Source organism: Hemiscyllium ocellatum, chromosome 25 (genome assembly GCF_020745735.1).
Source record: "Hemiscyllium ocellatum isolate sHemOce1 chromosome 25, sHemOce1.pat.X.cur, whole genome shotgun sequence".
Lineage (NCBI taxonomy): Eukaryota > Metazoa > Chordata > Chondrichthyes > Orectolobiformes > Hemiscylliidae > Hemiscyllium > Hemiscyllium ocellatum.
This window is the reverse complement of record NC_083425.1, coordinates 12,711,970-12,736,371: the sequence shown is the minus strand read 5'-3', so window position 1 is coordinate 12,736,371 and position 24,402 is coordinate 12,711,970. Positions and strand designations below refer to the sequence as shown.

The following is a 24,402-nucleotide window of genomic DNA, read 5'->3' as shown; positions in this document are numbered from 1 at the left end:
CTGTATACCAATCCATGTTCCTTGACAATTGCCCCTCTCAGGTTTGCAAAGCAAATTTTAAATGGCTGTATCCTCTGGTGGTGGTGCATTGCATAGTTTTTTGTTAGTCCTACCTCAGTGACTTGAATTTTTTGTTGGGCCTGTTTGACGTTTTCCTTTTGTCTCTGTGAGCTGAGGTGGGTCCAGCAGGCAGGGTTGGTCTAGTCAGGCTGTGTTGTGTGATGGTACTGTGCCTATAAGAGATGTGTTCTGTGCTATTACTTGCAGAGGGGTTTTATCACAATGGTACTGAAATGTTGTCTCCTTCAGACAGGCAGTTGGTAAACAGTTTGGAGTTCTTCTGCGTTAATATTTAATGAGACAAAAGAATCTTGAGTGGGCAGGGTCAGGGCTCTATCAGACATTGGAAGGCTTTTAGTTTTGCTTTTAATTAGGGAGAAGATTTCTGCTGGAGCTAAATGTTTGAGTTCCCTGCTGGTACAGTGAAGTCTTTGACTGCAAGGCTTCCTCATATAAATCAAAAGTGGCAGATTGTCTTTTCTGGACTGGAGGGTGACAGCACATAAGAACCAAAACTCTCTTGCTGAATTATATTTGTACTATGGGTGTGTTTCTGGAATGCTGACTATATTTGAGCAGATGATGATTATTGGTTAAATACTTGTTAAGTACTTCAATGGAGTTAAAGTTATGTCAATTCTTAATTTTTAGTTTTTACAGTTAAAATACCAAAAAAAAAACTTTGATTAAAGCCTGGCGTCGGACAAATTGAAGCACATCTGAAACTCAGCAGCTTACACTTGCCTTTAACTAAACATAAAAACATAACACTTCATTGCTGATTTTAATTTATTACAATCTGCCTATTGGATGTCTTTATTTGGTCTTTCTGGAGTCTGTTTTGAAATGCAAAGTGCCCTGCTCACTTTATTTTCCTTTCTTGTTTTCAAAAATGTTATGTTGAATATTATAACAAAATGAAACACCATCCTTTTTAAGAGTAATGCTGAAATGGAGTTCATGTGAAAAATTGGATTTTGTTTATATTTTGCTGTTGAAAATTTGGGCACAACAGTTTAGGGGTAATGCTGAGCTTTTAGACCTAAATAATGTCAAAATCGTGATTTAACCATGCTTACAAGTTTATCTTTCTTAAAAAAAAGCAAAATGACTAATTTTTTATAATTCTGATAAAGCAAATATTAAATTCTTGAAAATTTTGCAATAATGTGACATCGATGCCTAAGATGCTCTTGATCAGTCTTGGTGTATTTATTCCAATAAAGTGGAATAACTAAATATATGTTCTTTCCAGGTGATTTATGAATATTTGATATGTGAATTCATCATAGTATAAAAGTTTTACTATTTTGATAAATGTTTCGCTGCAGGCTACAGTTAATGCCCGACCACAACGTATTCTAGATTCCACAAATCTCACACAGTCTGCACCAGCCAGTCCTACCAGTAAAGGAACACACATTCATCAAGTTGGGTAAGTCCTTGAGCTAGTGGTGTAATGCATTCCTCGATACTATATGTTCTTGCAGCAAGTTGTCAACAGGAAATCTGTCTTTAGCTTTAGCTTGCAAGCATGAAGTTGATTAGATCCCGCTCCCTGTATGAGTAGCCAGATCAAGGCATGTTCGGGTCACAATCCTTGTTGCAGTCCTAAAGTCTGATATTCTGTATTCCTGCTTCTGAACTGACATAGATAACAAAAGTCTTCACTAATGGCATTTACTTCCCGTGCATGCTAACATATTTCCATTGCCACAGGTTATCAGTCTTGCTTTATGTGTAAATACTGTCAATTCATAATCTAGGCTGCCGATTGTCCAGGCTTCTGCCTCATTGCCTTGCACATTCACAGGTTTCGGATGCTGCTGTTTCTCAGCCACCAGGAAACCTATCCCCACTTCATGCCACAATCAAACTTTGGATACCAGCATCTACAGTTTTTCTTTGACTCTAACAGTCAGAGTAAAGCCTGATGTACCCCAATTTGGCTGCACACATTTGCCTGTCCTCTTCTCTGTAGGACCCCATGACATGAACACTTTGCTTTCAATACATGTCCATGCCACAGGTATTCCCATCAGATAAGGGGAACAGAGGTTCCAGCCTTTCCTGCCTTAGCATGCAACATCATGTGCCAGTACTCACCCAGAAGGAAAGAAAAACTGAGATAGATGCACAATAGTCAGTAAATAGAGAAATGGCAAGGCAGTGAGAAATGTTGTTCTGGTGATGTGGGTTTGAATATTCTAGGGAACCAACTTTAAGTGCCATGATGGCAGATATTGGAATTTGAAATCAGTTTAAAAATCTGGAATTAAGATCTGATGATGACCATGAATCCATTGTAGATTGTCAAAAAAAAATCCATCTAATTCACTAACATCCTTTGGGAAAAGAACCTGCATCCTTACCTGGTCTGGCTTGTATGTGACTCCAGACCCACAGCAATGTGGTTGACTCTTAACTGCCCTCTGGCAATTAGTAATGGGCAATTAATGCTGGCCTAGCCAGCCACACCCTCATCCTGTGACTGAATGAAAATAAAAGACACGACACAAATCATTAAGTATTGATAAACCAGGAGCTATATGCTTCAAATTACTGTGAAAGACACTACAGGAGAGTGTATGTTTGTCCTGGATTGGGTTCCTGGGGTTTGTGGTGATGTCATTTCCTGTTCGTTTTCTGAGGGGTTGATAGATGGTATCTAGATCTATGTGTTTGTTTATGGCGTTGTGGTTGGAGTGCCAGGCCTATAGGAATTCTCTGGCATGTCTTTGCTTAGCCTGTCCCAGGATAGATGCGTTGTCCCAGTTGAAATGGTGGTTTTTTTCATCCGTGTGGAGGGCTACGAGGCTCAAAAAAAAGTGTGCAGATTCCTCAAGAACAAACCACGACAAGCAGACCAAAGACAGCCAGAAACACTAACCACCTTACCTTACTTCAAAGAAGTCTCAGAAATGACAGCCAGACTACTAAGACCACTTGGAATCCTAGAAGCACACAAGCCCATCAACGCACTCAAACAAAAACTAACAAACTTAAAAGACCCAGTACAACCCATGGACAAAACCAACGTCATCTACAAAATTCCATGCAAGGACTGCCACAAGCACTATGTAGGACAAACAGGAAGAAAGTTAGCCACCAGGATACGTGAACACCAGCTAGCCACAAAAGACATGACTCTCTCTCCCTCGTAGCCCTCCACACAGATGAAAAAACCCTCCATTTCGACTGGGACAACATATCTATCCTGGGAGAGGCTAAGCAAAGACATGCCAGAGAATTCCTAGAGGCCTGACACTCCAACCACAACGCCATAAACAAACGCATAGATCGAGATACCATCTATCAACCCCCCAGAAAATGAACAGGAAATGACATCACCACAAACCCCAGGAACCCAATCCAGGACAAACATATAAATAGAAAGCAGGAGACAAACAGCTTCGCTTCACTTGGAGGTCACCACTGATGATGTTACCTAGCCAGGTAATGAAACATCTGGATATCAAACCTACAGCTCAGTGAGCAAACCTACACCCTAAACCTCAACCTGAGCTACAATCCTTCACTGACCTTGCAAAAATCTTGCCAACTGATTCATCTGAACTCCTACTGATCAAGGGATGCTAATTATGAATTATCGTATTGTGCTGTTGATGATAAAAAGAGTTGCGGTCATGCAGTTCATATTCCTTATGATTTGTGAATGCACTGTGATTTCTTTGTGTGCTTTTCTTTTGCAAATGGCCATACTTAAAACTAAGGTGGGAGGAAAACACTATCGACAACTTGTCCCACAATGCCTCTGGTCACAATGTAAAATCCTTCACCCAGTCACTGATATGGCCTATTATGTACTTTATTTGTATTAGGTTTATAGCAAAAGGAGCTATCATCCAGGTGTCTTTTAATAAACAGAACTATTAACTTATTAAATAAAGCTTACTCAACAGATTTCAAACTAATTAACAAGTACAATTCATAACATGAAAGTAAGTAGTTACCCCTGTAAGTAATCTCTCATATATGAGCATGCATGCACATGTATACCATGTAGGGGAAAGCAAAAAAAATGGATTTTTCTTCAGGTATTTGTCTTGGGGGGGGGGGGGAAGCTTTTTGCAAATGATTGTTGCTATTTGAAGGTAGAAAGGATAAGGAGTGAATCGTCCAAATAGCTGTCAGTCTGATGTTTTGCCTTGTGTGCACAGATTACTGGACACGTAAGATTGTTTCTGGAATCTTTGCAGGTGCAAGCCCCTTGAGAGGCATCTCACAAGAACAACTGGATCAGTGTTTTGGGTATTGCACTGGCTGTGTAAGGCTTTGTTTTTCAGAAATGGGGAGCTGAGCTGGGAAACTGCAGGCTAGACCCCAAACCCCACTGCTTCCAAAACACTGTCAAACAGAAGCTAGCTTTCTGGTATCCATAAAACCCAGGCTGATTACTTCTAGAAATTTGCGAAATCCATATAGTTTCCAAAAAATGCCTTATTTTACAAAAAATTCCAATATCCAAGTGATGTCTTAAAAAACAGTCCAGCTAGCTACAGAACTTGAAATGAGTCAATTTTACATAATCCTTCAAAACTCAAGTCCTCACAATAAATGAAATATGAAATCTTAGTGACGTAGGGGCTCATTTCTGTGCAGCCTTTGCAGAAACGTGAGATGTTTACTGTGCAGCTTAGAAGGAAAGTTGGTTGCAAAACAACCATTTCTTTAAGTGCTGCTCTTTTGCTAGCACAAAGTTATGACTAAACTAATAGCTCATTACTTTTAATGAAACCATTGAATTGCACAACACAATGTGACCATTTGTCCCTGCACATCTAAGGCATGGAAAAGTATTTTTTTATTTGCTCTTTGTTCAGACCACGTAAACTGTGACCCCCAATGAAGTGGTCCATCCACATCCTGAGACAGTTATAACAAAATAATTTGAAACGCTCCAGGCCTATTACTGGAATAATAGAACAAAAAGTTGAAGACAGTCAATTCAAAGAAATTAACTTTTATTTCTTTTGGTAACGCAGCTGTGATTGTACATGCACAGTTAGTAACGACTGAAAAGCTGAACATGTTTTGAAGAAATAGGTTTTTTTTGACATCTACTCCTTGCCTTTACCCTTGTAGGATGTGGGTTGTTCTGAAGTTTTGTCAAACTTTGCTCATCATAAATTCCTCAGTTTCTGACAGTAAAGGACCTATATTAGATTTCACCAATCTTCTCTTTACATAGCTATAGAAATGTTTACAGTTGGTTCATATGTTCCCCACAAGCATACTCTATACTCTATTTTCTCCTTCCTCATCAAGACTACTATAATACTCTGCCATATATCCAGTTAGTCACCTTTTCAGAATGCTCTGATAATTTAAATACACCTTGCTATCTTTAAAGATTTTGCACAGCTGACCGATCAACCTGTTTGTTAACTTATAAACCAGTTCTTCAGAGGAGCCACTGAAACAGGAATGTTAAATGATTTCTCTCCACAGACATTTTCAGACCTGCTGAACCTTTCCAGCAATTTCTGTTTTTGTTTCTGATTTCTAGCATCCGCAGTTCTTTCAGTTTTCATTTGCTGAACTATCTGACTGGTGACTTTGGGCAAAACCCTTTAATGCTAATCTAATCCAGCACCCTTATTCTTGACTTTCTTTCTGTAATTGCCAAGAGTGTAGTGCTGCACAGCAGGTCAGGCAGCATCCGAGGAGCAGGAGAATCAATGTTTTGAGCATAAGCCCTTCATCAGGAATCAGATTCCTGATGAAGGGCTTATGTCGGAAATGTCGATTCTCCTGTTCCTCGGATGCTGCCTGACCTGCTGTGCTTTTCCAACACTACACTCTCGACTCTGATCTCCAGCATCTGCAGTCCTCACTGTCTCCTCTCTGTCTGTAAGAATGTTTCAATTACTATTTCCTTGTGCCTCTTCTGTTATTTCCCAATATACTTCCCAAGCTAATAAAACAATGCTTCTTTCTGTTTTTCTTGCTGGAAGGATACTGATTTAAGGAACATATCTCCCTCCCCTATCCCACCCAGTTTTATGATCCTTGTGCCTTCCCTCTCAGCCTGCTCCCAGAGTGGATAAGAGTACATAAACTTCAGACCTCTGACTCGGAGGTCAGACTGCTATTTTGTGCTACAGATTCATTCTGTGGTCATTGGTGATCACAAAGAATTTGATGGTGGAGAGCATGTTAATGATCATGGGGAAACCGTAGGACTTCGTCATATTAGCGATGAGCATTTCCTGCCTCGTGTATTTCCTGCCACTAGTCAAGCTGTGTAGGTTGCCATTTGGATGATTCATTCCTAAGAGTTGTATGCGCCCTGTAAATAACAGATGGGCCTTTATTAAAGAAGTGACAATTATAACACTGGTAACAGTGAGTTCCGTGAAGTGCCTATCCCATCACACTGTGTGATCTGACAAAACAATAAATTAGCAAGAATTATTGCTTCAGAGCATGGTTCTCTTTACTCATGTCTTTGATTTATATAGGTACTGAATTTGAATTGATTATTATGGACTGTTCTCCCCAGTTCTCTTCATGGTTTTTTTATTATGGACTGAAATGGAAAAGAACTGTTTTAAAAATCAAGGATTGTGGAAGTTGACAGCAATTTTACAAAGTGCTGTTTACCTTGATGCCTGTTCAATCAGTGGGGGTTGTTGAGTTGCAGACGAACTGGAATCAGTGTATGCACCAAAATAAGATTCAACTGGCAACAAACATCTAATTGGTCTGTGATTTGGAGACCAGATATCACTAGCAAAGACCTTCTGCCTCCCAACAGCTATGTGATTGGCTCATAGGTAGCTGAACAGTTTTGTGGTTGTGAACATTTGATCAGAAGCTATTGCACCTCCAAAAGGAAGGAACAGTCCCTTTCTCTGCAGCAAGAATACACCAAGCCTGAAGAAAGGCAGTTTGTTTCTCCTCATCAATTGGTGCAATCTATGGCCCTTAACCAATAAGACAGACTTTGAAGGGAACCAGTCACTCTGTGCCTCCTATAAGCAAGTAGGAGTACAGGGAATAGGAAGATCAAGGAGCAGCAAGTCCTGCAAACCAAAAGAATCACCTGTGCGAACAATGTGAACAGGGACTATTGAACTTCCCTGCAGTCTTTCCTTCCCTATGCTGATAGCACCCTTTGTGTGTGTGTGTGTGTGTGTGTGTGTGTGTGTGTGTGTATACATGCGTATGCAAATGTAGGGGGTGTTTTCTAATGGGGTGAGAGATCATCCCCTGATGGTTTATGATAGTTTGCCTGTAGCTAGAATATATTTATTCAAAGTAAATAGCAGTACTTAGTAAGTGCAAAAACTGGTCTGTGCATATGTTAACTCGGGTCTAAAAGGGATGCAATTTGTGGAATTTTGCACAATTGTATAAAATGTTTAATCTTTGTGAAGATTTGATTTCTAGTGTGTTGCTCCAATGAGAAATAATGTATTTGGTACAAATATTCCTTATGCAACCACATTAACTAAAAACAAAGCTTCAGTAGTGCACTTGTCAAACATTGTACTGCAGCTTTAACTTGTATGTGACATACTTTTTATAGGTTTGAAGAAGACACAAATAATCTCCTAATGGGAGAGCAATTTTAGTTTGTTTTAACCAGGGAAAGAAAATTTAATCATTAGTGTCTGGGTTTAGTGCCACTCATTAAACAATTTAGGACCATGATTTTATACTTGCACTTAGACATTAAGATCATCTTGCCTGTGGGAGCTATGGAAGCGTGAATTCATTCAATTAATCATGACGTGTGGGATCCTCAAACACCAAAGTAACTGTTAATCATTACTGAAGCATGCTGCCCTTGATTCGAAATTGATACCTGATAACCATGTGATTCCAAGCAAATCCACTCCGATGTATGCCTCTGGCTGTTTCAAATGTTAAATTTTATTAAACACATCACTTTTTTAATGGTTCTAAAATTTTGTAGCCTGTGCTATTGAAAAGCTATACCATATTTCAATAGTGCACTTAGATTTGTGATGTAAGATGTGTGACTTGTCCATATTTTAATATCATCTATTCAAGAGTTTGGATTTGAGCTAATGGCCCCTTCTTTTGGTCTGTGTCTTTGAAGTTTAATAATTAATTTGTAAACATTTCTGTAACTTGGTGATTTATAAAACTGCACATGTGGAGAGAGAGACAGTGCTCTTGGAGGCTAATGGGAAATTTGTTTTCCTTGGGAGAATTTTTGTGAGCTAACAAAATAAACAGATGTGCATTAGGCTTTCAGAACAAATGTTTTGTGGCTTTTGATTGGGCGAAACCTTCATAGCTTGGAAAAAGTTTATGGATGCCAGTCCTCGTGTTTTCAGAAGTCTTGACTGAAGCTGGATGTGTGAAACAGTTGGTCCTCAAAAGGGAAATAGTTTTCAACTGTTAAGAAATAGATTATTTTGAGGTTTAAAGTTCCAAACCAGTGTTTGGTTAAAACCCTGAAGGGATTATTTGAAGCTGACAGCACTACACTCAGTTGTGTGAAGGCTCATAGAAGAGTGTCTCTCATTCTCGGGACTGGGAATTAAATAATCTGTTAAGTCAAACACTGTGATAGAAAAGGGAATTCTCTGTCTGGTGTGAGTACTGCAAAGAAGTGCTGTTGGATTTAATGAGATTGTAGATTTTCATGTGTTCTAAAATCTTTAATGTAAACAGTTTGATTTATTTTGATTTGTTTTTAATTGTTTGAGTATAACACACTTCTGTTTTATTATTAAAACCAAATCTGCAGCATGTAAAAGACTACCTTGCTAAAACCATAATAAAATATCAAGCCAGATTTCAATCTGGGATTTGACTCATCTAGTAATATTCAAAAGGGATCTGGACATGGCTCATGCAGCTAAAGGAATCATGGGGCATTGAGAGAAATTTGGAATGGGATGCTGAAATTGCATGATCAAACAGGGTCATATTGAATGGTGTGCTGGCTGAAAGGGCTGGATGGCCTACTCTTGCATCTATTTTCTATGTTTCTGTGCTGGGTCTGTCATCAGCCATTTTTGCTAAAGACCTGAAACAGTTCAGAAAAGGTTTACAAGGACGTTGCCAGGGCTCGGGGATTTGAGCTATGGGGAGAGGTTAAATAGGCTGGAGCTGTTTTCCTTGGAGTGTCGGATGCTGAGGGGTGACCTCCTAGAGATTTATAAAATCATGAGGGTAAATAGACAAGGTCTTTTCCCTGGGGTGAGACACTTTTAGAACTAGAGGGCATAAGTTTAGGGTGAGAGGAGAAAGATATAAAAGAGACCTAAGGGGCAGTTTTTTCACGCGAAGGGTGTGCGTCTATGCAATGAGCTGTCAGAGAAAGTGGGGGAAGCTAGTATAATTGCAACATTTGAAAGGCATCTGAATAGGTACATGAATAGGAAGGGTTTAGAGGGATAGGGGCCGGGTGCTGGCAGGTGGGACTAGATTGGGTTGGGATATCTGGTCAGCATGGATGAGTTGGGCCAAAGGGTCTGTTTCTGTGCTGTACATCTCTATGACTCTGACTGTTGGAGTGAATCTTTACAGAGGTGTCAATTGGGAGACAGGAGAGCCCGAAGCACGTGGCAACTTTTATTCATGTATCAACTGGTTCAGTACAAGGAGAGACCAAAGACTTCCTTTGAATCTGACCTTGACACGAGGGTTCAATTCCCCTCTTAATCTGCAGCTCAAATTGGAAGAAAAGTGAAACTCTAATTTCACCTTTGAGTAAAATGTATTTTGTGTTTTTCTTGTGACGTTGACATGGTGGCACATATTCCTCATGCATACTACTGGTTAATTAGTGCTGGGTTGTTCCCAGTACATCATTCAGTTAGGAATCTTGTTGCTGTGATCTGAATGGGTCCCTTTTGGTATATGGGAAACTTGTGACCTCTTATCTCTCCATTTTGATGTCTGTGTCTGCTATTTTGTACAGGACTAACAGAATTGTCTTTGAGTTTTCTCACCATTCCAACTCTCGTAGCTGTTGTCCTTGATAAGAGATAGGAAGCCCCTTTCTATTTTAAACTTTCTTTCTAATATTTTAGTGATTAATATATTTCTTGCTATAGCATTTCTGAATCGTATCTTGATAATCTGAATGATTATCTTGAAGAATCTTAATTAAAACCTACTTGTCGTATTATAACAGATTAGAAAAAGACTTGAATAAATAATTGATATGAAATGTTCTTATCTTTAGGATAGCAAAGAGTCCTACTGTATTGTAAACACAGCTATTGTTTTAAGTCCTGAGTGCACAAGCCTTTCACACAATCTCTTGTTCCTGCTAAACATGTACTGCAAAGCTCGTTAGGGTTTTTGTCGGCTTCTTTCGGTGTATTGACATGTGACGGCCTTAACACTATGTAGTAACATCAACTGTAATAACATAACCCATGACATGCTATTTTCAGATAACCCTATTTCCACAGTGTTGGAATAAATTCAGTGTATGCAGTTGTGGCACTAAGTCCAGGAATGTTCCATTAACCTATTTAACAATCAAATTATCTTCATCTCAGGTTATCTTACTAAAGGTTTAACTCATTAAAATATTTCAACGTAAGATTGTGATGCTATGAAATGCAACTTTTCTTTGAAAGGACTTGCTTTAAATGTTTGACAGCAAATGTGAGCCTGGCTTGGTTCCTCCTCTCTGATCTATCTTTTCTCATGCAATAACTTAATAGTTTTGCTGTCAAGATTCATTTGTTTCATTAACATAAAACAAATAAGATCAATTTCTTTGTTCACGAGGTTGAATATAACTGGCAAAGCTGTAAACATCTGTTTTTTTAAAGCTTCAGCAACCCAAAACTTCAACTAATATTGTTGAACTTGCTGCAAACGATACAGTCTAGCCTTGTCAAATGACCAGTCAAAATTAATAGTCTGCCCTAATCAATGCAGTCGGACTTGCCTTTGGACCTATCCTGCATTAAAAAATAAAGGTTTTTGTTGCTCAGTTATTGTCAGTGTCCTGTGTGCAGTACAACATGAACAGTCGCAATCCAATTCACAATACCCATAGAGTGCACAGTTTTAATTTGTTACAAATTGGTTTGCTTACAAAAAAAATCGCAAGTGGTTACTTGTGTAGGAAATGGACATTGATTGGTGTTGTAGAATGAACTTTCTTGGGATGAATAGTAACAAGATTGTTAGAATAGAGGAGAAGGAATCGTACCTTGTTTCTCCCCTTCAGTCTGGAAACACTTGCACCCCCTGCTTTGCAGCTGTTACAGAGGTGGTGCTGACATGGTGGGACAAACCTCTCTTTGTAAACCAGGCAAAGTATTATGTTCAGTATTTGACAGTCACTATTTTCTTATTTTTATTAAATAACACCACTTAGTTCCTGGCAGTAAGGTTATGGAAAACATGGAAAACAGGAACAGTTGTAATCCCAAAGGACTGAAGACTGCTGGAAATCACAGCAAGTCAGCCAGCATGCATGGAGAGAGAGCAAGCTAATGTTTCGAATGTGGATGAGTCCTCATCAGAGCTAATTAAAGAGTGGAAGAGGGGTGTCGGAGAAAAGAACAAAACCTCTTCAGGGTGGGCATTCCACAAAGAGAGGAGGCAGTTATGGGCCATTTGGCCCATCGAGTCTGCTATGTTATTCAGTATGGCTAATTCTCAACACTGTATTTCTGTATCCCCTTGGCAACTGTAAAATCTAGAAATCTTGACTGTTTCTTTTTTAAATAAATGCAGTGACTTTGCCTCCATGACCTTCTGGAGGCCTCACCCTTATGAGTGAAGGCCTGCCAGTCTGAAATGTGCTAATGCACAGCCTGAGACAGTGAGACTGTTATTTCCATGTAACTGAATGGTAGCAGAAGGCTATGTCTCAATCTAAATTCTGTTTTTGCTTTTGTTCCAGAGGTTCTCCTCCTATACCCAGCACTAGTAGTTCCAGTCTAACCAATGATGTGAGCAAACAGACAGGACCTAGAGATATTTCAGCAGTACCACGACCAGGAGCTGGTGCCGCTGGGGGGCCGCAGTACACTCCACATTCTCATCAGTTTTCACGAACACGAAAGATGTTTGATAAAGGTCCAGATCAGGTAAGAACCTGTTGGATATGTTGCATAGAAGGTAAAATGGCTCACAGTATTGAAGTAAGTTTTTTATTGAATTTAAGTACCACACCAACAAAGAAAATACAGTATTTGAGGATGACTGAATGTTTGGCTTGAGAGGAAAGTGCTCCAGGAAGTTCTTGAACAAAACGTTGCAAAGTATTATCATCGGCCGAGGAAGGTTCATGACTCCCATGTTGTCTTTTTAAAAAAAAAACTTCTCATTAATTTGAAAATGTCATTTCATTTTTCTCCTCTTCAGTACATGGCTGCCGCATTTGAATTAAATTTAATTTTCTTGATCAAAAATGAAAGAGATACAATTCCTGAGGTTTTTTTTGAGAGTGGAGTTTTATTGTCCAAAATAAAAATGATATGGGTAACAAAGGCATGGGTATTGAAGTTATATCAGGGATAGAAGGTCAGGAAGGAGGGGTATTTAGCCCAGACGAGAAGAACAAATGGCAGCGGCAATTTTTTGAGTCCTTGATTGCAAGAGTAAAGCCTGAGCACAATTGTTTCACTGCTATCCTCTTTCCTTGTGAAGATCTCATATATGCTGGATTTCTCAGTCAACAAAAGGTTTTTCCAAGTTGCTTTCCTTTCCAGCACTAGTTTGGTAAGATTTGAGAGGGGAGTTTTCCATATCCTTGCTGTTGCTTTCTCTTTGTTGCTCAAAGTTTTGTTTGTATATTTCAAGTCAAGTTCCATTTTTCTTCTAAGCTGAAAATTCCACAGGTAACCTTTTCATCTCCGCATTTCATGTTATGTCAGTGAGAGTAAAGCAAGAAATGCAAATTTCTTGACACCACTAATGGTTGATAATTTTTTTCACTGTGATTGTAGCAAAATGTACAGGTGCTGGCATTGGAATGGGGTGGACAGTGTCAGAAGTCAAATGATACCAGGTTTATTTGAAATCTCAAGCTTTTGGAATGCTGCCCCTTCATCGGGTGAAGCCCACTTCACTTAACAAAGGAGCAGCGCTCTGAAAGCTTATGAGTTCACACAAACCTGTTGGACTATAACCTGGTGTTGTGTGATTTCTAACATTGTAACAAAAGGGGTCCCAGGGAGGGGATTCCTGAACCCAGTGCTTTTATAGCTCCATGTGTGATGCCAATGATTGGGTGACGAGAGTTAAAGGTTCATAGAGAACATAGTTGGAGAAGCACTAAGCTGATGGAGCATTGTGCTAGAGCTGATTTAGAGAGGGTTTTTTTAATAATTCATTTGTGGAGTGCATGTCGTTGGCTGGCCAACATTTATTGTCAGTCCCTAGTTGGCCTTAAGAAGGTGGTGGTGAGCTGCCTTCTTGAACAATTGTAATTCATGTTCTGTGGGTAGACCCACAATGCCATTAGGGAGGCAATTCCACGATTTTGACTCGGTGCTAATGAAGTAACAATGATACATTTCCAAGTCAGGATGATGAGTGACTTGAAGGGGAACTTGAAGTGGTGGTCTTTCCATTATCTGTTGCCCTTCTTCTAGGTGATAGTAGTTGTGGGTTTGGAAGGTGCTTCTGAGGATCTTTGAAATTCTGCAGTGTATTTTATTTATAATACAGACTATTGGCTACTGAGGATGGAGGAAGTAGATGCTTATGGATATAGTAGTAAAAAGTGAGGTCTGCAGATGCTGGAGATCAGAGCTGAAAATGTGTTGCTGGCTAAAGCACAGCAGGTCAGGCAGCATCCAAGGAACAGGAAATTCGACGTTTCAGGCCAGAGCCCTTCATCAGGATCTTTCCTGATGAAGGGCTCTGGCCCGAAACGTCGAATTTCCTGTTCCTTGGATGCTGCCTGACCTGCTGTGCTTTAACCAGCAACACATTTTCAGCTTACGGATGTAGTGCCAATCAAGCCAGCTACTTTGTCCTGGCTGGTGTCAAATTTCTTGTGTTATTGGAGCTGCACTCATCCAGGTCTGTAGGGAATATTAGATCACATTCCTGACATTCTTTAGGAAGTCAGGAGGTGAGTTGCTCGCCACCGTACGTAACCTCTGACCTGCTGTTGTAGCCAGTATTCCTGTCATGAGTCGAGTTGAGTTTCTGGTGAAGATTGCTGTGATTGCTTCAGCCTTATCTTGGGCTGGGCTCTTCCATCGTTGATTACGGGAATTTTTTTTGAGCCTCCTCCTTCAGTGAGTTGTTTAATTGTCCACCACTGTTGATGACTGAGTGTGGCAGGACAACAGGACTGAGATCTGATCTGTTAGCTGTAGGATAGCTTTGCTGTTACTTCCTGCTTATGCTGTTTGGCATGCAAGTAGTTCTGTTTGGTAGCTTCACCAGGTTGACACCTCATTTTCAGGTTTGCCAGTGCTACTTCTGGTATATCCCCCTGCACTGTCCATTGAACCAAGGTTGATCCCCTGGCTTGATGGTATTGGTTGAGTGGGGGGTATGCTGGGCCGAGGTTACAGATTGTGCTGGAATACAATCCTCTGCTGCTGATGGCCCACAGCGCCTCATGGATGCCCAGTCTTGAGTTGATAGATCTGTTCAAAGTCTGTCCTGGTTAGCACAGTAATATTACCACAAAACACGATGGAGGTTATTTTCACTGTGAAGGCGGGGACTTCATCTCCACAAGAACTGTGCGGTGGTCTCTCTTACCAATGCTGTCATAGACACATGCATCTGCAATTGTCAGATTGGTAAGGATAAGGTCACATGTGTTTTTCCCTTGTTGGTTCTTTCACTACCAGTTGCAGACTAAGTGTATCAGCTTGTCCTTTAGGACATGACCAACTTGATCAGGTAGCGAGGGGAGATGCCCTCAATTATTTTGAGAGGTTTCCTATCAAAGTGTTGATGGACTGCAAGATAAAACTGGTCAGTGAGCTAGCTTCTTGTTGAGCTGAATTTGGTGTGGGTCTAGTTGAAGGCAGCAGCATTTTGGTTGGGTTTGAGATTAAGGAGATTTGAATATGACCAGGGGAATGCTGGATTAGCTGAGTCCTTCAGTTTAAAAAAAAGCATATGGCTTGAGACAGGGTTAGGCAAAGGTGCAGAGATGGATGATGTTGAAGAGTAGAGTTTGTCTTTACACAGGAAGTTTCACCTAGGAGCGAACTCCAGATTTATCTTTGCCACATCTTGAGTGCTGAGGTATTTAGATGTTAATTAAAAAAAGTGTGGTTTGAAATCCTCACCCATGGTACAGACTGCTGTCTTCCATGTGCATATACTTCTCTTCCTCTCAATGATTAAACTAAATTTCTGTTGAGAGCAAGTGGCAACTGCAATGAATCATTTCTTTTCTTCCTTTGGCTGAGGTATTGTTACAATCTTTTACTTTGTCAGTTGTGTAATGTTTGTATTTTTTTAAATTGACAGCCATACAGATTATTCTGAAAAGCAAATGGCTTGAGAGCTATTTATTACTCTCTGCATAGTTCTGATTAAGCAGAAATGGAAATGTGTGAGGCGATGCTTTTCTGGGAAAGCTTGCTTTCCCTCGGAGATACTGAAAGGGAGCAATCTTTGGCAATCTTTTCTTTTTGGCAAGCACACAGTGTGTTGATCTATAGTTGCATTATATTGTCTAATGGAGCCATAATGAAAATAATGTCTGGCTTGGTTTCCTAACCCCATCACCAACATTGGCAAAGACCCAATGAACAGTAGGATCTATTTTGTATCCTAATCCATAAATTTGACTTTTTCAAAGAATTGCAGCTTAACCAATAGGTTAAAAAAAGGTTCAAGTTTGAAATTAAAATAAATTTAAAATAATTACACAGATTAAGGGAAAAAAACAAGTGATGCTTGATCTTATGGGCTGTTAGAGAGTTTTGTTTTCTGTTTAAAAATACATTGGTAGCACTAACCATTATAATGCCCATCTAATTTAATCAAAATGTTGTGTTTTTGTTAAGGCAATAAAAAGTCCTGAACATCTGAGTTACAGATTCGGTTATCATTGGATGCCTGATTAGTACTTTGATAAAGTACAGCAACGTGGGTTGTTGAAGAGGTGTTTCTTCGTCAACTGTTGTGAATAACTGTTTAGACGACCACAGAAATAATCTATTTATTATTTTAAAATGTAGAGAATATTTTGCAACTTTGCAAGGTCCTTGAATCAGAATTGCCTTTAGTAGATTTTATGCAGTCAACCAAAGTTAGCAAAAATGATTGATAAAGTGTAATGCTGAGTTCAGTGACAATTTATTATATTGCAACTCAGTAATTCAGTGTATCGTGATGCACATGCAGTTCTCGGTGGACAGTCTAAAATTCCTGCCACATCAATTGTTAACAAGAACAGTTGCAGTTGAATAAAGCAAATTGTGTGATATGCAAGAGCTGGCATTTATACATCTTTCACAACCTTAGGAAGTCCAAAATAACTTTGCAGCTACTGTAACGTTGTTGTAAAAGAGAAACCATGTCAAGCAATTTACATACACAAACAACAGTTGTAAAAAATGATCAGACTATCTGTTTAGACGATTTGAAGGGTGAAGAAGTTGGCCAGGACATTAGGAGAATTCTGTTCCTCCGCTTCATGTAGGACCACAGGGTCTTTCACAACAGCCTGACCGAACAGATAATGCCACTTTTAAAAGTATTTCCCATTAGTGCAGCACTCCCTTGCTGCTACAATGCAGGGTCACTTTACATTAAGGACGTAAATCTCTGGAATGCAATTTAAACTCATGACTTTGTCACTGAAACCAGATTTCTACATCTGAGCTAAGGGCAACACTCTCAAACCCAGCGTTCATTATTTTAACAGATTTGACTTCCCTTGAACAACATTGTTTGTTGGAAGATTGCAGTTTAGCAGTATATTGCTTTCATTTGAGCATTTAGTAGTTCCAAATTCTTGTGGTTTAAGAACACCACTAGCATTTGTCTAAGTGGACAGCCTAGACACATAATTTTGCATATCATTATGATTACTTACAGTATGGAAACAAGCCCTTCGGCCCAATCAGTCCACACCAACCCGCTGAAGCGCAACCCACCCATACCCCTACATTTACCCGTTATCTAACACTACAGGCAATTTAGCATGGCCAATTCACCTGACCTGCACATCTTTGGACTGTGGGAGGAAACCAGAGCACACGGAGGAAACCCACGCCGGCACGGGGAGAATGTGCAAACTCCACACAGTCAGTCGCCTGAGTCGGGAATTGAACCCGGGTCTCTGGCGCTGAGAGGCAGCAGTGCTAACCACTGTGCCACCGTGCCGCCCATCATGGTTTGTCTTTTTCTATGTCCATAAGAACATAAGGTACAGGAACAAAATTAGGCTATGCGACCAATCAAGTTTGGCCACCATTCAATCGTGGCTGATATGATTCTCAACTATGTCTTCCTGCCTTCTCCCTGTAACCCTTGTTCCCATTACTATCTCTAGGAGCAAATTACTGCAGATGCTGGAATCTATACTGAAAACAAAAAAATGCTGGAAATGACAGCATGTCAGGCAGCATCAGTGGAGGGAGAGCAAGCTAACCTTTTGAGTCTAGATGACTCTTCATCACCAGCTCTGATGAAGAGTCATCTAGACTCAAAACATTAGCTTGCTCTCCTTCCATGGATGCTGCCTGACCCGCTGTCATTTCCAGCATTTTTTGTTTTCAATCTATCTTTCTCAGTGTCATCTCATCTCATTTTGCAAACTTTATTTGCCCTTTTAAACAAAATAAATGGCAGTGTAAACTAGTATGCTGTGAGGATTATGTTGCATGATGAATTTGTACGAGTGAACTGCCTATGTTTTGCCATTCATTAAAAGGTAAATTCCATAAATCTGTGCATGGCTGAAATGGTTCCGTATGTTAAGAAAAGCAGCAAAAGTATATCAGAGAGGAAATGGGTATGACATTTCCTTGTGAGAAGGACAATATTGGAAATACAGTAAAGGTCGATTAGCACGTAAAGGATGTCCTGAAAGGTTATGTCCTATGTATTCTCCTTTCTTTCTCCTTCTGAAGCTAATTGATCTGCTGTTGATTTTCTTGCTGTTTTCAATTTCCAATTCACAGGCTTTTATTATTTTCATCAATTGTCACCATCTGTTCTGGTTTTAAGGTGATGTGGAAGGCAGTGGAAGAGTGGTAGTAATGTCATTTGATTGGTAGTCCAGAGTCCCAGACTAATGTACTGGGGACATGGTTTCTGAGGAAGGGTCACTGGGCCTGAAACATCAACTGTAATTCTCAGTCCGAAGTAACAGGTTACGGTCCAACAGGTTTATTTAAAATCACAAACTTTCGGAGCAGTTCACCTGATGAAGGAATAGCGCTCTGAAAGTTTGTGATTTCAAATAAACCTGTTGGACTGTGATCTGGCGTCATGTGACTTCTGACTTTCAGTCCAACACCAGCAACTCGACATCCTGATTTTCTCTCCACAGATGCTGCCAGACCTGCTGACCTTTTCTAGCATTTTCTGTTTTTGTTTCTGGGAACATGACCCTGAATTCCACCTTGACAGATTTGAATTCAATAAGAATTGGGAATTAAAAGCTGGTATAACAGCAGCCAAGAAACTGTTGTCAAATGTCGCAAATATCCATCTGGTTCTCTAATGTGCTTTAGGGTTGCAAATCTGCTGTCCTTGCCTGGTCTGGTCCACATGTGTCTGCAGACTCTCGGCAATGCAGTTGACTCTTAACTGTCCTCTGAAATGGCCTAACAAGCCCCTCAGTTAAATCGCAATTAAGGATGAAGAATAAACGCTCACCCAGCCAGTGATGTCAACTCCTGTATATGAATAAAAAAGACTCTCACTTTTGTTGTTAAAAGCTTGCTTTGACTTTGATTGAAGGAGTAAGTTTTTAGGTAGACTGTACCCTCATTATCACAAGATATTCGAAAACCACCTTGTCTCTTGCAGCTCTTGTGTGAATTAAGTATCTGAAAAGACAGGAAATGATGCATTATGCCCGAAATGTGTGAGCAAGCAATCTGAGCATTTAGAAATGAGAGCTGATTATTACTGGACTGCTTAGATTAGATTAGATTACTTAGTGTGGAAACAGGCCCTTCGGCCCAACAAGTCCACACCGACCCGCCGAAGCGCAACCCACCCATACCCCTACATTTACCCCTTACCTAACACTACAGGCAATTTAGCATGGCCAATTCACCTGACCCGCACATCTTTGGACTGTGGGAGGAAACCGGAGCACCCGGAGGAAACCCACGCAGACACGGGGAGAACGTGCAAACTCCACACAGACAGTCGCCTGAGTCGGGAATTGAACCTGGGTCTCAGGCGCTGTGAGGCAGCAGTGCTAACTACTGTGCCATCCAGAGACCCAGGTAATGTTCTAGGGATCTGGGTCTGAATGTCACCAAGGCAGATCTGGAAGTAAGAGTACAGTGAAGAGCACGAGTCCATTGTCAATTGTTGGGGAAAATCTATCTGGTTCACTAATGTTCTTTCGGGAGGGAAACTGCCATCCTTACCTGATATGGCCTACATGTGACTCTCGACCCACAGCGATGCAGTTGACTTTTAACTGTACTCTGGGCATTTAGGATCGGTAATAAATACTGGCCTAGTCAGCAATACCCTGTAAATGAATAATGTTTAAAAAAAAATTATTGGCATGGAGCATGTGTTTACCCTGCTTAAAATCCAGGAGATTAGGTGCAGATTCCCTACTGAAAATGTCTGGACTGCCCCATTTTGTGCCCAGAGATATTTCTGGAGTTTAACCAGCAAAATGCACACACCTTATCAGCCAGTTGGAACTGCCCGAGTCCATTAGGACTGTCACGTCATGAATGTGCTGTGGCTTAATTCAAAATGGAAGAATTATATTGTCTTAGCTGCAGCATTAAACTTTGACCATTATGGTGCATAATTGGAATTTTTTTATATTTACAGACTGTTGAAGATTCGGAGGATGGAGTTGGACATAAAAGTTTCATGTCTACAACTATGCAAACAGGTTTCTGTGATTGGAGTGCAAAGTATTTTGCACAGCCAGTGATGAAGGTACTTGAGTTACATAATGACTGATTTCTGATTTATTTATAAATATAAGTTATTTATTAAACACTAAAGTAAATGCAATTTAAAAATGTGGAAGAATGTTCCTTCTAGCAGAGTAAGTAGGGCTAAACTGTCTTTTCTGATCCTTTTATTTGAATGACCTTAACAACCTTGAACGATTCTTATTTCAGTTCCATTAACAGCTTGAAATCAATTGTTCCACCTACATTATTCCAAAACGTAATTGCAGTGATTTTGCTTTAGATATTTCCTAATCAATCTGTTCAGAGAATTTTTTTGTTTAATCATTCAATGGCTGTGTGTGTCACTGGCTAGACCAGCGTTTATTGCCCATCTCTAACAGCACAGAGGGCAGTTAAGAGTCAACCACATTGCTGTGGGTCTGGACTCACGTGGAGGCCAGATCAGATTAGGATTGCAATTTCCTTCCCTAAAGGGCATTAGCGACCCAGAAGGGTTTTTCCAGAAATTGACAATGAATTCATAATCATCATTAGACTCTTAAATCCAGATTTTTAAAATTGAAATTCAAATTCCATCATCTGCCATGGCAGGATTTGAGTTCAGGTCCCTATAGCATTGTCTGGGTGTCTGGATTAGCATTCCAGCAATAATACTATTTGGTCATTGCCTCCCCCATTACATACCTCTGGAACCGGTCAAAACTAGGTGTCTTGGTGCAGAGGTAGGGACATGACCATTGCACCACAAAAACCCCCTCGTGATTTTTTTCTGTAAACGGTCTTTGGTTTAAAATGCTTTGTAAAAAAGGAAATGTTTCTGAGAACTCCCCCAAATGTTTCTTGTTCCTCAGACCCCCTGCATATTCTGTAACACAAGTGTGGTTAGCTAAGACCCATCAATGTCCATGATATAAATGGAGTCCCACCCTTACTTTTAATCTGGGAATGTTTGTCCGTTGATTTGCAAGAAAATTTGATTGCCAGTGTGGATGCAGGTGGCATGGTCTGTGAATATGAGTTCAAGTTCCACCACAGCACCTGCTAGTATTAAAATTCAAATTGATTAAAATCTGGAGTTGAAAGTGGTCTCAGTAATGGTGAGTATGAAACTATGATTAACTGTCAAAAACAGTCCATGTAGATCACTGGTGTCTTGTAGTGAAGGAAATCTGCCATCCTTATTTGGCCTGGTCGACTTGCAACACCTGATTAATGTGGTTGAGTCCTAACAGCCCTCTGAAATGATCTTGCAAGCCTCACTTCAGGGGCCAATTGGGATCCGCAGCAAACATTGTCTTTGCCATCAAAATGCACATCCATTGAAAGAATAAAAAGAAAATAACAAAAGCTGACATCCAAAGTCTGCCAGTCAATTGCATCCTTTTTTTTTGCTTATGGTTAATCTTTTTCAAGAGCATCTTTCCCAGCAGTCAGAAAAAGTAGTAGTCACCTCAGACTCAATGGTCTAGGTATATTTGTGGTCAGAGAATTATTAGATTAGATTCCCTATAGTGTAGAAATAGGCCTTTCGGCCCAAAACGTCCACACCAACCCTCCAAAGAGTAACACGCATACCTCTGCTCTTCCCTCTGCCTAATGCATCTAACACTATGGGCAATTGAGCATGGTCAATTCACCTGACCTGCACATTTTTGGATTGTGGGTGGAAACCGGAGCACCCAGAGGAAACCCACACAGACACAGGGAGAATGTGCAAACTCCACAGAGACAGTTGCCAGGGGCAGGAAATGAGCCTGGGACCCTGGTGCTGTGAGGCAGCAGTGCTAACCACTGAGCTACCATACCGCACCTAAGTGGGGCGTAGACTGGAGTTCCACATTGGGACCACGTGAATCCCCTCCCCCACACTCTGTGGGAATTCGCTGAGAAATTGAATTTTCTAAGAGTCTAAGAACACTAAGGTCTGAACCAACAAGCCCTCTCCCCCACTACAAACCAAATTGCTCTCCAATACATCTATACTAACCAGTTCTGATCAATAATTTAATTTGCTAATCCTTGATTAGCTTATCCTCAGACTGCTGAGTGAGCGAATAGACTCCTGCCCAATCAGCAAGAAAGCAACCAGGCCACAAGGTATGCACAAAATATTGGTCACAAATTGGATACAAAAAACATAATGGACTCGTAACGATATAATCAGAGTTACTTGGCAATTTAGGTCAGATCTTCAACGGGCTGATTTACTTGACAAAATGAGAGTCAGCGGTTACACAGGCAATTCCGTTGTACACTGTAAATCAATACAGGTGGATGCCTTAACTCTAACAGTGACCAGAGTGTGAGATTGTAAATTGATTAAATTGTTTGTAAAGGTGTCTTCAGTCAATGTTTAGGGCATTGTTTCTACACAATTTATTAGGCTGTTTTACCATGGTAACTCGTCTTTGTTCCTTAGTTTACATGGAATGCAAGTAAGACCGTTGCTGTATTTCTGCTTTGTCTCTTCAGTATTAATTTGGACACCACTTAGGGCAAACTTTCTGGCTACTGGTTCTCTCCAGTGTTTGGGGAGTCCCTCAAGATATTCTGAGAGTGCTGTACAAATCGCCTTAGTCTCTTTCAGTTCCATGAAACACAATCTATCCCCTGAGTCTTTTGCATTCCACCCAAACAGCCTGTTGCAACTTTTACTTTATTAATATCAAGATCCTTGCTTTTTACTGGGACTCGCTCCACTTGGGGAGAGGAAACTCTGCTATGTTCTCTTGTACATATTCTATGAGGAGCAAATGCTGATCAGAGAGATGAAATAAAGAAGGCATTTAATATATTTACACGCTTCATTTTACTTTGTTGCAAGTTTCTTTGGGGGAAGCTGCATAATGTTTGGTGTTTAATATTAATTGGTACAATTATTGGCAGATACCTTCCATTAGTTGCATCAGGTACTTGGAAGCACAAGGCGGTCACTCCACTTTGAGATACCAATATATAAACCCGATTGCATGCTGGTACGCAAAGTTTAAACTTGGTTTCCTTATTGTGGCTCAAGATAAATTACTCTGTCAAATGCTGGGTTTTCCAGTTGTAGTACAGCGTCCCTTTTCCTTTTCAGCAGGGAAGGAATATTCTTGTGTATAGCAGCAATGTACGGAATAATTTTCTCATTTATTTAGTCACTCAAGTGGTCACGAATAAAATAAATTTAAAAGTGGTCATTGCAACCTTATCCTGAATGCAGGTAACGTCTCCCCATGTTGTGGATTTGATTCATTTTACTTCAACAATGTGTAGAAGCATCAAGTTCTACAAAATAATATAACACATTGAACCTTCAAAAATATTTCAATTCTTCAGATTGTATTGTTATGAAATTTCAAACTGCACCAAGATAAAACATTGATTTGAAGCAATAAAATTTATGTGGTCCATCTGGTATTTTTTCTGAAGGTTTAATATTGTATAAAAGATGGAAATACAGTTCATATGTTAATTCATATGTATCAATAAAGCTAATATAAATTCAATGTTTCCATATTGTATGAAGTTAAATATTAAATGTGTTCATATTGATCACTGTCATATTGAAGAAAGCTAATCAATTGTTTTGACATTTGATTGCAAGTTGTAATCATGGTGGTTGTCAATATCTCTTGCCCACATCCTTCCTGTACTCTTCATGATGGGTCAGAACTAACATCTTGAACTGATTGCTTTCCATAAAAGTAGTTTGTCAAATGTGGCTTCTGTGACAGGAACATCAGGCGTTCATGTTTACTTGGTGCAATTATCATAGTAAATCCATGGTGTGCTGCAGATTACCAAGCTTGGAAGGAGAGAAAAGACAAAAGTTGTTATTTCTTGTCTCAGCCGAACAATTTATGCTGCATTTAGGTGGTTATAGACTTAGATTAGTTTTGGATGTGCCTGTGATATTTCCCACATTGAGGTAGCTGATTGGTATTCATTTGTATTGGTTTACAAGACCCCATTACTGTGCTTATCTCTGTTGTGGAGCTTTGCTACTGATTGAGCTTTATCTCTGTTGGTTTTCAGATATTTTCAACGATACTGTCCAGAGCTGAATTATTAGACTGTACAGATTATGTTCTTCGATTAAGTTGCTTGAGAAGCATTAAAGGATTATTATTACAAGTGTGTCATGATTAGTTGCTACTCTTTAATTGCTACTGACAAAATCTCATTCTTATAGCTCTTATGAAAGCTACGTGACCTTGCAAGTTTATTAATTATGGCGCAGGACCCAGGTTTCTCCTGCTTTTAGTAAAACGAGCTCAGATTTTTCAATTAGTGCCCAGGCTTTTATGTGAACACATCA

At 39.9% G+C, this 24,402-nt stretch overlaps 1 protein-coding gene across 1 annotated transcript in view; it reads left to right on the top strand.

The window, feature by feature from the left end:
• Window positions 1–24,402, top strand: part of rptor (regulatory associated protein of MTOR, complex 1) — a 383,050-nt gene that overhangs the window by 270,298 nt on the left and 88,350 nt on the right. Inside the window, exons 22-24 of the mRNA XM_060844826.1 lie at window positions 1,392–1,495; window positions 11,942–12,128; window positions 20,008–20,118. Coding sequence (XP_060700809.1) covers window positions 1,392–1,495; window positions 11,942–12,128; window positions 20,008–20,118 — 402 coding nt within the window. The remainder of the gene's footprint in view (window positions 1–1,391; window positions 1,496–11,941; window positions 12,129–20,007; window positions 20,119–24,402) is intronic.